Below are 13,386 nucleotides of genomic sequence, written 5' to 3' on the forward strand. Positions count from 1 at the left end.
ACATTTTCCATAATCATGACGATTGAACTTTTTTTTTAATTTTCATTTCCTGAAGAAAAATAGAGAGGACACTGATAACAAAAATAAAACAAACATACTAACAGATACTGTAACCTTTTCATCCTAATTATTATTCTTTCGTTTCTTTTTTTTTTTTTTTTGTGGAAAAAAATCTATTTTTTTTTTTTTCATACTTGTATATATATTTTTTGTAGGTAATCAGTCAAAGAGAGAAACACACACATAAATCTGTATATAATAATAATAATAATAATAATAATAATAATAATAATATCAAAGCTCTTGTAACTTAATTTTGTCGTGCGTCCAGATTCATAGGCTCCGGCTTGGGTTGCATGCGAAGAGTGTGGTTATAGAAACTTGAGTTTCTGCAATCGGCAGGAATATTCGTGGCGTCAAGAGACCTTAGGCAGCGTCGCACCTCACGCCGGCTGTTGGATGCGTTTCCACATAGAGAACTCGCAGCGTTTTTGCATGCATGCAGGCCTTTCACCCACTCTTTGCACGTGTCGTTGCTTATTGCCTCAACATTTTCAACGACGCATTGCCACATTTCTTTAAATTGGCCATTCAATAAATATTCACCACAGAGTTTCTTATAGTCACTGCGACAATGCACCACTGGACCATGATGGTGGTGAGGGGGGATGCGTACTTGTCCTTCTTCTGGTTTGGGCCCATCAAACTTGCGGTGATAACGGAACTTTCCGTGATGGGAATGTCCTTCTTCTGGCTCGTGCTCTTCAACCTTGCGGTGATAACGGAGCAGTACATCATGGGGTTTTCCTTCTTCTGGCTTGGACCCTTCAACCTTGCGGTGATAACGGAGCAGTACATCATGGGGTTTTCCTTCTTCTGGCTTGGACCCTTCAACCTTGCGGTGATGACGGAACAGTCCATGACGGTGATGTTTTCCATGAGGATGTTCTTCCGTGGGATTTTCTTCCTGGGGAGGTTCTTCCAGGGGTTTTGGTAGATTCTGGGGCTCCTGTTCCGGAAGGTCACCCGGCTTGTACTGTGCCACGAGTTCAGCCGACACGACACTCAAAAGAAGTGCAAAACATAATACTGTAAACCAGAGCTTCATTGTGCTGGTGTATATATAAATCTTGTTTTTTTTTTTTTTCCTTGGTTTGGTATGATATGGTAGTGGTTTTACTGTTTCTCAAAGAGTCTAATTGTGTGGGATAAACAAGAGAAGGAAAGGGAGAAGGAAAGGTAGCAAAAAAAAAAAAAAAAAAACAATAAGAAATAGGGGGAAAACATAATTCAGAAGGAAATAAGCTATTACATAAGCGAATGGAGAAGTATGGGAAAAAAAAGAAAATCAAATATCAAAGACTACATATGTGGCACGCAATCAAATGTTCCAATTGACTTCATTCACTCTATCTCTCTTTCTCTCTGTGTGTATGTGTCCCTGTCACATAATTTCCAATACATGCAACAAACATGTACCATAAGGAGATAAAAAAAAAAAGAAAAAAACATGACAAAGCTAAGCGTACATAACATTTTTTTTTTTTTTTGTTTAACACAGCACACATATTATACAGAGATTGGACTCAGCAGAGCATATACAGAAAGAACATTATCATCAACAACAACTAGAGAAAACAGAATAAAAGAAGAAGAATTTAAAAAAAAAAAAAAGTATGGACTATCACTTTCCTGCTGATACTATTTTTTTTTTTTTTCTTTTCTCTTCAAACTCACATTCACTCACAGACACATATATATAGAAATATATATTATCTCTCTCTCTCTCTCTCTCGACGCCTATTTTCGCCTCTTTTCTTCTAAAAGAGTTGGTGCCTTTGTTTTGGAAGAAGCGGGACGTCCTTGTAGCGTTCTGGTTTTGCACGTTCCAGCATGTCCATCTCACGCTGTATGCGTTCAGCATACTGTTTCTCTAATTGCTGCTGCTCTGTCAAAGCATTACGTATGGCCTCCTTCTCTGCCTCTTTCTCTGCTGCGCGTCGCTGCATCTGCGCCTGTAGGTATTTCTGATCCTCTCGCAATACGGCGCGTCGTCTTGCGCGTTCCTGGGCGTCCACGTCGACTTGACTCTCCAGCTGTCTGCGGAACTCGGCGTACTCCTCCGCCTCGCGCTCGGCCTCCTCGCGCTTCCGCTGCCTTCCGTCGAGGACCTGCTGGCGGCGGATGATCAACACATTGCGGCGGAGTCGCTCGCGGGCCTCCGCGTCGGCGCGCCATCGGGCCTCGCGCCTCCCCCACTCGCGGCGGGCCTCCGCGTCCCACAAGTCGTCGAGGTGCCGTTCGTCGGCCTTCCGCCGCTCGAGTTGCGCCCGCACCTCCGCCGCGTGTCGTGCCGCGTTCGCCCGCCGCTCCTGCCGCGCCTCCGCCTCCGCCGCCTCCTCCGCCGCGACGTCCGCGAGGATGCGGCGAAGGACTTCGCGGTCCTCCTGCTGCAGCTGCTCGTACTCCTCACGACGCAGTCGCCGCATCTCCTCGTTGAAGGCACTCATCTCCTTCGCAAGTGCCGCACGGGCAACACGCTCAGCCGCCTGACGCGCAGCCTCAGCCGCAGCCTCCTCCTGCACGGCACGGTTGAAGGCATCGTCCTCACGCCGACGAGACTCAGCTTCCGCACGCGCTCGTTCCTCATTTCCAGCCACCTGCGCCGCAAGTGCAGCACGCGTTTTCTCCTTCTGTTGATATGCAACCTCAAGATCACGCTGCGCCCGTTCATTTGAAAGACGTTGCGCCTCTTCACGCTGTTGTGCAAAGAACTCATCCTCACGTTTCTTTTCTGCAAGCCGACGCTCTGCCAGAATTAGCTGTTCATGACGCGCATCTGCCACCTGCATCACCTTCAGTCGACTCTCCGCAAGACGCAGGCTATCAATCTTCTCACGAAACATGCGATCATGCCGCTTCTGCGCGTCAACACGAAGGTCCTCCTGTTGTTGAGCTCGCAACTCTCGCGCCTTCTGCAAGAGACGCTCACGCCGTTGTTCATCAGTTTCCGCCAAGTCACTGAGCATTAAATCATGCTGCTCACGTTCACGCAACAGCAATTGCGCAAGTCTCTGGCGTCGTGCCACAAGTGCATCGTCATGCTTCGCCTGAACACGGTCAAGGTGGCGCATTAAATCTTTGCTCTGAATAACACGATCTCCTTTTGTCTCCCAGTTCGCCACAAGCCTCATTCGGCAGTCTTCCGCGTGTGCCTTGTTGAAGGTCATCTGTTCAATTTCGCGGCGCTGACGTGCCTCAATCGCTGCCAATGCACTTTGTCGTGGCATTTTCGTTTTGATTTGTATTGTATCTCAAACTCTTTTAGTGCAAATTATAAGAAAAAAAAAAACTGGTCAAGTATAAATCTTTTAGTCGGTTTTTTTTTTTTTTCTTTCTTTTCTTTCTATTTGTTTTACCTTTGCGTAAAGGACTTGATATCTTTTCTCCCTCTATTCTCTATTCGTAAACTTTATTCGTTCCGGTGCTTATTCTAGGATTGTGGTTTCTAGTTGCTAAATACAAGCACTGAATACGTTAGAGTCGCTTTTTTTTTTTATATAAATGGATAAAGAAGAAAAAAAAGGAAAAGAAAAAGAAAAAAAAAAAAGAAAAGAAAAAGAAAAGGAAACCATAAAATAAAAATAAAAAACAACTGCCATAAGAAATAAACACATAATCATACAGTCAAAAAAAATATATATCTATATACACCCATATGCCTCTCCCTGTGATAGTCCCTAAAGGTCTTACTATAGCAACATGCAAAAAAAATATTTATATACTTTGTTTTTGTACACATTCAGGGTTTTCCTTGTAAAAACATACATTTGAGTTCGAGCGCAACCAACTGTGCCTCCTCCATTGCCGCATCTTTTTCAGCAGCTTCCTGCTGTTCTTTTTGAATTTGTGCCCGAAGACGAGAAATTTGCTCGTCATTTGACATAAACAGTGGTCGTGGGGAAGTATCAATGGGAACAATTCCAGGTGGTGCAAATGCAGAACAATACGGGAAAGCATCTAACACCGCCGCCATTCTATTCTTTCCCTTTCCGAGTTGTTGCTGTTCACGCTCTTTTTCTTCTTCACGTCGTTTCACACGCATATCTGCCTCCTTCTGCAGCAAGGCATCAAGGGACTGCTGCGTTTCCACGTAGTCAGCTGGTGGAGGCGTGGGAACCTCACAAACACAAGCACTACTTGCGCCCTCAGCAGAAGCAGCGGACATACGCTGATGAGGAAATAAATAGAAAACGAAAAAAAAAAGAGCAAAAAAAGAAGAAAAAAAAAAAACACATGAATAGGAACCCAACTGATATAAGAAGAACGGATTTCTATACATAGATATAAAAAAAAACCATGCGAAACACACACCCATACCCATACAGAAGTACCAAGTCACTTAAAAATAAAAAAAAAAACGCTAGCTTACCCTGCGTGATCGTGTCTCTACAAGCAGCAGCAAATGATTCTTCTCAAAGGCTCAGGTAGTTTTAATTTCTTTAATTTGCCCCCTGTTTTTCCCTGTTCTAATGGCCTTAATTCGCTCAAATATCACCAAAAAAAAACGAAAAGAAAGAAAATACTAAGAGTCATTCTTCACGTATACGACACGGAAACACCCACACCCACACAGAGGCACTCCTATTTCTTTACCCAGTGGGAGTTTTTTTTTTTTTTTTTTCTTATTTATTTCGCTTTCAATCGTATTTACCTACTTTTCGCTATATAGTAATTACTTCTTTTCCTTTTCCTTTTTCTTTTCTAGTGTGGTTTTTTTTTTTTTTTTTTGTTTTTAAATTATTCCGCAGCGCCTTTCGTATTAGAGCATGATAGTACAGCACAATCATAGATGCCGAAGAGAAACTATGTATGGGCGGATCCTACAACACCAGCTTAGATCGAAACATGTAATATGGGGAAAAGCAGTGAAATAAATCAAAGACAAGGTATACAATATATATATATATATATACTTATTTTTAACGGCAGTACGTCTCCCCGCCAGTGCACCCCTGCTCGCCCACTCAAAAAAAAAAAAAAAAATGTAACGATATCATGGGTCAGAGAAAGAGGAATAAGGATGAGAAGCAAATATGTTATTCATATTTATAGTACTGATATTTGTCTATTCTGAACGCTTGCGCTCTGCCCGCTTCTTGATACCCTGGTGCATCTTGAGAACCTTGGTGCCGACGAATGAACTTGGCAGAAGCTTTGTGATGCTCTCCAGAATGACGTGGTTGGAGTGACCTGCGGTACAAGTAACAACACCGAGTTTGTTGAGTGTCTGACGTGCCATGGCGGGAGCGCCAACCATGAGGAATGATTCCTTCGGCTTACGGCTGCTGGCACCTTGTGTCATTCGGCTGACGACGAGGTTTGGCGTCACCACGAGGACATCCACACCAGCGGGGCCCAACTCGTAGGCCAAACTCTCACCAAAGGCCTTGTTGAACGCCTTACTGCCGGCATAGGTCGCGAGCATTGGGGCGGGGGCGATGGAAGTGAAGGAGGCAAGTGTGACGATGCCGCCAGCGCCGCGTGCCTTCATGTGCGGGGCAACAAACTTTGTCATGCGAACTGTGGCTTCACAATTTACTTTAATAATACGCAAGTCGTCCTGTAAATCGGCCTCGTCAAAGTAGTTCGCATAGGTGTAGTTCACACCCACATTGTTCACAAGCACAGCGATGCCAAGACCCTGGAGCTGCTGGAAGAGTTGTTTGTACTCCTCTTCACCAGAAGCAGCAAAGTCAAACACAATAGCCTTCCCCGATACACCTTTCTTTTCAATCTCTGCCACCACATCATCCAACTTTGACTTTGTACGTGCAATAACGCAGACGTTAAACCCGCGACAGGCAAGCTCCAACGCCATTGCGTGACCAATGCCCTCTGTGGCACCGGTTACAACGGCCCAGTCGCCAGCCTTCGCGTACTTTCGCTTCAGGTCCGTGCTGGAAAAGTAGTTAACACGCAAAAAGTTCACAAAACGGTACGAAGCAACCATAAAGGCCACCGCACCAATGTACGAAAGAATGCTGCACAGGAATGCCATCTTTTTGTGTTTGGAATTTCACTTTACCTTTTATTCAATACAGCGAAGAAGAATAACAATCAAAATAATAAGAAAGAAGGAAATAATAAAAAAAAAAAAACAGAGTGTAGATGTTTACCGATTTCTTTTTTTTTTTTTTTTGTTTATTTTTTTTTGTTTTGTTTTTTAAGCTTGTACTCCTCAAGAAAGAGAGAAAATTAATTTGCTAAAAAAAAACATTATTATAAATATATATAGATAGATAGATAGATGGTTACACGTGTGTTTGTGGACGTTAAGGGTGTCTCTGTATATGTGTATGTATATGTCTATAAACTAGAGGAAGCATTTGTATCTGTTGTCTTCCATTTACCGCTTACTTTAGAGTTCATACTTTTGCGTAGATAACTTTTTTTCTCTTTTCCTACACAGAGATACATGTATAAGCACCTAACGTCTGAGGATGCAATAAATATCTCTTTTTTCTTGTTTCGTTGTTTTTTGCATGGCAGTTTACCCACAGAAATACATACCACCTATTTTCACCCTTTCTTTTCCTTGATAGCAACGGTTCTACGGCAGAGGGATCAATGGACACCAGCGGTGGTGTACAGTATTGTCCTCCGGGTTGTACATCGCGTCACGACGTCCTGGGATATGCAGAAGACGTGTCACCTTGTTATTAACCGTGATGGTTGCCTCCAGCACCCCGCATTCTTCTGGAATTGTACTTAGCTGATACTGCCGCACATCAGACTGTGATATCACCACTGCCGCGATAACGTCGCCTGCCTGAAATGCGGCTGCTGGCGGGGGCGGTGTGAGTTGATTCTTGGACGGGCGGAATGGGCGGATGTCCTCCAGCCGCACGACCCCGCGGAAGCCGCCGCCGCACCACCCGCCGTCCACTGCGATGATTTCGCCGTGAGCCCCGACGCGCCCCACGCGGGCGACCCGCACGAGAACGACCGCCCCGGGCCGGGGGCCGACCGCCGCCGCCGCGCTGTTGGAGTTCGCCGGCGGCTGCAGGACCGCCACCTCCCCGCCGTCGGCCGCCCACTGCACGACGCCCAGCCGCGAGGCCACAACCCGCCGCCGCCGCACAAAACAACCGCCGCCCGCCCGCACATCGTCCAAACTGCCGTCGCCGCACAACACCGCGCCGGGCGACACTCGCGTCCCAGTCACCGCCACAGACATTCACTGAGAGTCAATGGGGTATGCTTCTTCTTGTTGTTATTGTTGTCGTCGCTCCCTTTGATGTGATTCTCTCGCCCTATGCTACTCCCGTGACTAACAGTAGGTTGAGTATGGTCCGTGTGCGTCCCGAGACCTTCTTTTTCCTTTGCGGTTCTGCACCTAAACTGTTTCTCGTATTTTTGACTCACCGACTGTCTGTGAGGAAAAGGATAAAAAAAAAAAAGAGGAAGAAAATAAGAATATACAAGCTGAGCATCGTACAGAAAGAAATAGCAGCAAAAACAAAAAAAAAAAAACACCTCTAATGGTGGTTATATTACCTTTGAAACCTTTTTAACATACTCTCAAAGGGAACCAGCCACAAACCCTTCTGTCAATACATACAGAGGGAGAAAGAGAGAGAGAGAGATCTTCATACGTACGGAGAAAACAAATAATAATAATAATAATAATAATAATAATAACAGATATAAGGACGAAACAAAGCTTTATGTTACTCAAAAACGTCCAGTATATAAACTTAAAAGGAGAAGAGTATATTAAGGAAAACCAAAAATAGAAAGAACATGGAATGATAAAAGGGACTACAGGAAGGGAGGGAGTGAGGTAGGTGGGGTGGGGGAAAATCCAAATAAAGAAAGACAGATATCCACACAATCTCCCAGAGTTACCGCGAATAATACAGCAGGGCACTAGCAGGGAATCAGAAACGTATCATGCATGACACCTTGTCAACAACACCACCCGCACCTACTTCAGAAGAAAAAAAAAAAAAAAAAAGAATGTTTTCAATCAAATAAAAAAAAAAAAAATACCGAAATAAAAATGAAACGAATACCATTACCACAGAATGGAGTTTACATAACTGCTGTTGGTGACACAAAAGCAAGGCGTTCCTCAACAATATCTTTCGCCCGTTCCCGCACGTACGCCCGTTCTGAAGGCAATACACGCCACGCAGAGAGTTTAAAGAGGAACAACAGTATCAAGACAATGATCGCAACGTAACGGTAGGCTGGAACCCACCCGATCACGTACACCAAGTACGCCGAAAGAAGAATAAGCACGACCACAGACAACACCGTTGAGCATCTGGGAAAACAGAACATTTTTTTTTTTTTTTTTTACGTGATAAAAGTTTGTATTGTGCTTTGTATTTTTATTTAATTCTTTTTTTCTTAGAAGACCTTAGTGTATGTTTTTGTGCGTGTGTGTCTCTGAGTGAGTTTGTGATAAAACTTCTTTTTGTTCTTATTTACAGAAAAAGGAAAACAAAAAGAAAAAAGAAAAATGAGTATTACAACATGGCAATCAAAGTAAAGGTACAGAAAAAAGGAATAACATACCACAAAAAAAAAAAAAAAACGTTTCTATCTATTTATTGTTTTTTGTTAATCTTTTTATTTATACAATGTTTGGTTTACTGTCATCTCATATAATTCTCTTTCACTGACGAGTGTTTGTTTTATTTTTCTTCGTGATCTATACAGAACTCTTACACACACTTTTTGACCTTCATTTGAGCTCACACTCCTTTGTGATACCATTTACACCATTGCAAAAGTTATAAACTATTAACGATAGTAGTGACAACTATACAACCCCAATGAGAAACACAATCGCATACCTTACAAAACCATTCCAAAAGCAAAAAATAAATTCTTTAAGGTACAATTATTGTACTAAAACTGAAGGAGAAACTTAAACGGAAAACGTCATTCTTACACACAACCACAGCTGACAAAATCAAATCATTACAGTTTACGGACACTGATTCAATCAAGAGAATTCCTTATATCATCTTCACTCGGGGTTGTAATACCAAACACTAAGAGTCAAGGTACTTAGAACATTGGCATTGTCCACTTCGCAGTTTTGTGTTGTTTGGCTGAGGGGAGACCACCATATTAGGAAAGCAACCGGTAATGGTTGTCAAAATACCATTTGTGCCAGCAGCTGCAGCACAGCAGAGAAATGGGTTTGGAATGGGCAGCAGTAGCCATAACACCACAAGGACACGCAGCACCTGTTGCAACGACAGCCTTTGATGGAACAGTGATGTCGTTGTATTCTTCTCCTTCTCCCATCGATGCAGTGTTCCAGATTCCCCATAATGCTCGGAGGACATCACGTTGTGTGTGTCGTTACGCACGCAGCACTCTTCTTGCACTTTAAAAAACTGCAGCTCTATCGATTATACTCCTTCTGTGTTCATCCGCTTCATCATGCTGCTTGGTGTACTTGATTACTTATTAGTGGTACATTTCTTGAGGCTATTCTGTGGAGAAAGGAAAAGAACGAAAAAAACGAAAAAAAAAAAAATACCACCTCCACAGTAGTAGTCACCTCATAAGGAAAAAAAGATTACTACATCCGATGTCTTTTTTCTTTTGTATTATTATTTATTCTTGCTTCCTGTGACTGGTGTTTATATGCACAACCTCACAGAATGCAAGACTCTATGCACTTACTTGAACTCATTTTCCCCCCCCCCCCTGCAGATATTACTTGGCTGTCATCCACTGGGCGGCTCCACGCGGCACGCTGGTGGGAGAAGCCGCTCGTCGCGGAGAAGGCCGGTGTGGTCGAATGGCGGTGTGCGGCTGTGGCAGAGGACGTGGTGGAGGAGTTCGAGGGGGAAGAGCGGGAGGCGGTCGGGGAGAGGCGCCGGGAGCCACGCGGGGAGGCGGAAGCGGCCGGCCGGCGACACCTCGCGGCACTCCACCAGCACGTGAGTGGCCGCCCGCACACACGCGTCGTTGCCGTCCAGCGTGGCGAAGGGTGAACTGACAGTATGTGTCTTGTCCTCATGCATGGCAGTAGTAATAGTTGTAGTAGTAGTTGTTGTAGTTGTGTTTTCGAATACAAAGGAGGTGATGTCGTCGCAGCCGCCGGCTCGCAGCACCGAAATAACACCAGAGGCCACAAAAGGTGCGGAGGTGAAGAGTACGACACGCCAACCTTGGAATGGCGGGGGCGGTACTGATCGCAAACCACTCGTTGGATTGCTATTGGTATTATTATTATTATTATTATTATTATTATTATTATTATTATTATGGGAATAATAACGGCGCAGCGGGTTTCGGTCGTACTCGTGCAGACGACCGACAAGCCATCGGCCATGCGTGATGGAGTCGTACACAAAACGTGGCGGCACAATGTACTTGAGTGCGGCGCAACAACCCAAATACTTCTCCGTGCGCTCCATCACTCCCTCTGCAACGACGAGGTGTGTTGTCTTGGGGTTGTACGCACTGCCGTGATCAACAGAGCCACCCAATCGACGAATAGCTTTTGATATTTCACTTTTCTTTTCCCGCAGCGACATGCTAATCTGAAAGCACCACTCACTGGTATCAACCGCAGATTCCTCCATCTCCTCCTCAGTTGTATATGCTCTCCCATGGGAAGGTAAATCGTACTGATATTGAATAACTTGCGAAGGTTGTTCTTGCTCCTTTTGATAACGGAATTCCTGTTGAGATGTGATGACTACTTTAGACGAAGTATATGAACCTGTAAAAGAGTCTACACGTGCTCGTTTTGTTATTTGGGTTGATGACTGCTTATTCTCATCAACCGAACTATTCCAGGCGATAGTCTCTCCACTATCATCTTCTATAGTTTGCCCAACAAATGACGGAAACGAACCACGTAAAACATCACGAGGCACAACATCAGTAGAATTCACTAGAGTGCTTAAAGACAAGGACGTTTCCGTCACTGAGGGACTACCACGTGCCTTAATATCTAGTGCATGCAATAGGGCATCGAGTTCATCATCTACTTCATCACTATCCTCTGAGTCATCATGTCGTTGATGTTCTTGTTGTTGTTGTTGTTGTTGTTTTTCTTGCGAACCTAAGCAAATCCCGTTGTTATTATCCACACGAGACTGTACATATTGTTGTAGCTGCTCTCTTGTTAGTTGTGCGAGGGCACATAAGGCAGTAGGAGGATGCGGTGAGACAAGAACACAACATCCCAACTGCAGCGCTACACTATTCTCAATGTTTTCTCCACATCTTCTCAGTACAACAGCTGTTCTATTAAGACCGCGCGTTATAAGTCCCATAATATCACACTGTGCATCCCAATCGTAGTGAGAAGAAATAGCGAAAACATACCGCGTTGCGTGATTATTTTGATGTTTCGATAATTCTTTTCTTTCAACAGGTGTAGGACTATCATAATGCGGTGTACCACTTTTCCGCTTGTTTTGCAGACGCAATCTCATCTTTATTGCCTCACGCAGTGCTCCCACTGCTTCTGTACACTGTGCATTAACAAACGCCCCAATTTCTTGGGCAAAACTAACAGAGGAATCTATTGTGTGATGAAGGAGTCGCTCAAACATGTAACGTACTAAACCAGCTAAGCCATGCAGTACAAGTGCAGTATGAACAGAGCTGGAATTGTTATTATTATCATCTTTACCTGGGTCATTACTCACTAGATTTATAAGTGCATCATATGCATTATTGATGGCTCCTCGCTCATACACCAATGCCTGTAAGAGTTTTTCATACACCACAGAACGTGTAGAAGTTACAACCTCAGACGCCTTAACAGAATCGTTAAAATGCATTAACTATCCTCGCAATAATTAAAAAAAAAAAAAAGAAAAAAGCGCTTTAAGAAGAAGTGACATAGTCAGGTAAGAGAAAGAAAGAAAAAACAAACCAAGCTTTACGTGTGTGTGTGTGTGTCTGTTTTCATCTTTTGTTTATCATCACAATAATAATAATGCAGATATCCAAGACGGTAATAATAAGAACGTCCGAAGGAAATGAAGTTTAAAAAAGAAAAGCATCATTCATCATATACAGAGCCGCCCAACCAAGCATTGAAATGAAGTAAACGAGATATATATATATATATATATATATATATATAAATATAGGGAGAGAGAAAGATGAAGAGAATATTGAAGAAGGGAAATAAGTACGTAAATGCTCAATACTGGAACTAAAACAAGGAAGCAAAAGGAAGAAGAATAGAAATCTTCAGTCTGTAGGAATTCCACCGCCAGACCCAGGACTCCATGTCGGTAATGGTGGAGCAGGCGTTGAGTTCTGTGCTGGTTGTACCTGTTTCTGCCGTTCATTTTTAGATACCGATACATAAAGTGCAACAAATATAAGAAACAATAAAACGAGAATAATACCAACCAGCATTATTTTGTGTTTCACCATTGTACGCTGCATACGTGTAAGGATTTTACGTGCTTCTGATATCTCTTCATTCACCTCAATGGTGGTGGCATTAATACGATGGAGTGTTTCTGTCTGTGTTCGCAAGTTCCCTAATGCCGCCGTTCCCGTTTCTTCTGTTTCGTTTAATAACTTCTCTGCTCTCAAGAGTGTGTTGGATGCCTGTTTGACTCTCTCTGTGTTTTGCATCATTTGCAGTCGGTGTTTGGCCGTCTCATCATCCAGACCTAATGAGTTGCTCGCACTTCCTGCAGCTGCAGTACCAGCACCTGTTCCCTTCTTCGCCGTGGCGCCCATGAGATCCTCACGATCAGCAGCGGCACACTCCGCGCGGAGTTTCGCAATTTCCTCTTCTAATCTTCTCGCATTCTTTCTGCAGTCCGTGAGGCGTTCCTTCAACAGCGGCCGCTGTTCAACGGCCACGTCATTGCACTCGTACTCCATGTTGTTCAGCAGCTCCTTCACTTGTGTGATGAGGGCTGTGAGCTGCGAGCCGCGCTGCAGGCGACTGCCCGGGCCAGTGGCGGGAACTGCAGGAGAAGAGCCATTGCTACCACGGCCATCTACACCACTGCGGTGAAGAGTCGCACGCAGTTCAGTCATCCCGTCCTGTATATTCTTAACAACATCTCGGTATTCCTCCTCATAGCTCTGGAATAATGTTGACATAATAATACTAACACCTAAGTCTTGTTTTTGCCCTATTTTTGTTTTTGTTTTTGTTTATTTGTTTCTGTTGTATTACTTTTTTTTTTTTTTGCTTTTCAATCAGGAAGGAGGCTTGCGGAAGGAGAAGATAATATCCAAAGATAGAGAGAGTGGGGAAAGTAAGCATAAAAAAGAAAAGAGAAAAATATTACTAATAAAATTATTGAACCACTCACACATAGCACTGTATATATGTATAATCTTTTGTTTTTTTTTTTTTTT

At 43.7% G+C, this 13,386-nt stretch overlaps 8 protein-coding genes across 8 annotated transcripts; all 8 read right to left on the reverse strand.

Annotated features, from left to right (window-relative positions):
• Nucleotides 1-310: 310 nt before the first annotated feature.
• Nucleotides 311-1,108, reverse strand: TM35_000131170 (uncharacterized protein; the record flags this gene model as incomplete). The annotated part of the gene is made up of 1 exon (XM_029025333.1): nucleotides 311-1,108. One exon carries the CDS (start codon nucleotides 1,106-1,108, stop codon nucleotides 311-313), a length of 798 nt encoding a protein of 265 aa, XP_028883179.1.
• Nucleotides 1,109-1,820: 712 nt separating this feature from the next.
• TM35_000131180 (uncharacterized protein) lies at nucleotides 1,821-3,290 on the reverse strand (the record flags this gene model as incomplete). Its single annotated transcript, XM_029025334.1, has 1 exon — nucleotides 1,821-3,290. One exon carries the CDS (start codon nucleotides 3,288-3,290, stop codon nucleotides 1,821-1,823), a length of 1,470 nt encoding a protein of 489 aa, XP_028883180.1.
• Nucleotides 3,291-3,802: 512 nt separating this feature from the next.
• On the reverse strand, nucleotides 3,803-4,228 carry TM35_000131190 (uncharacterized protein; the record flags this gene model as incomplete). The annotated part of the gene is made up of 1 exon (XM_029025335.1): nucleotides 3,803-4,228. One exon carries the CDS (start codon nucleotides 4,226-4,228, stop codon nucleotides 3,803-3,805), a length of 426 nt encoding a protein of 141 aa, XP_028883181.1.
• Nucleotides 4,229-5,128: 900 nt separating this feature from the next.
• TM35_000131200 (short-chain dehydrogenase) lies at nucleotides 5,129-6,061 on the reverse strand (the record flags this gene model as incomplete). Its single annotated transcript, XM_029025336.1, has 1 exon — nucleotides 5,129-6,061. The coding sequence occupies one exon, from the start codon at nucleotides 6,059-6,061 to the stop codon at nucleotides 5,129-5,131; it is 933 nt and encodes a 310-aa protein (XP_028883182.1).
• Nucleotides 6,062-6,613: 552 nt separating this feature from the next.
• On the reverse strand, nucleotides 6,614-7,240 carry TM35_000131210 (putative exosome component CSL4; the record flags this gene model as incomplete). Its single annotated transcript, XM_029025337.1, has 1 exon — nucleotides 6,614-7,240. The coding sequence occupies one exon, from the start codon at nucleotides 7,238-7,240 to the stop codon at nucleotides 6,614-6,616; it is 627 nt and encodes a 208-aa protein (XP_028883183.1).
• A 1,828-nt stretch (nucleotides 7,241-9,068) lies between these two features.
• Nucleotides 9,069-9,368, reverse strand: TM35_000131220 (uncharacterized protein; the record flags this gene model as incomplete). The annotated part of the gene is made up of 1 exon (XM_029025338.1): nucleotides 9,069-9,368. The coding sequence occupies one exon, from the start codon at nucleotides 9,366-9,368 to the stop codon at nucleotides 9,069-9,071; it is 300 nt and encodes a 99-aa protein (XP_028883184.1).
• Nucleotides 9,369-9,755: 387 nt separating this feature from the next.
• On the reverse strand, nucleotides 9,756-11,831 carry TM35_000131230 (putative ankyrin repeat domain-containing protein 32-like; the record flags this gene model as incomplete). Its single annotated transcript, XM_029025339.1, has 1 exon — nucleotides 9,756-11,831. One exon carries the CDS (start codon nucleotides 11,829-11,831, stop codon nucleotides 9,756-9,758), a length of 2,076 nt encoding a protein of 691 aa, XP_028883185.1.
• A 418-nt stretch (nucleotides 11,832-12,249) lies between these two features.
• Nucleotides 12,250-13,125, reverse strand: TM35_000131240 (vesicle transport v-SNARE 11; the record flags this gene model as incomplete). Its single annotated transcript, XM_029025340.1, has 1 exon — nucleotides 12,250-13,125. One exon carries the CDS (start codon nucleotides 13,123-13,125, stop codon nucleotides 12,250-12,252), a length of 876 nt encoding a protein of 291 aa, XP_028883186.1.
• Between the last annotated feature and the right edge of the window lie 261 nt (nucleotides 13,126-13,386).

Source organism: Trypanosoma theileri (assembly GCF_002087225.1).
Source record: "Trypanosoma theileri isolate Edinburgh chromosome Unknown TM35_Tth_13_V1, whole genome shotgun sequence".
In the NCBI taxonomy this organism is placed as follows: Eukaryota; Euglenozoa; class Kinetoplastea; order Trypanosomatida; family Trypanosomatidae; genus Trypanosoma; species Trypanosoma theileri.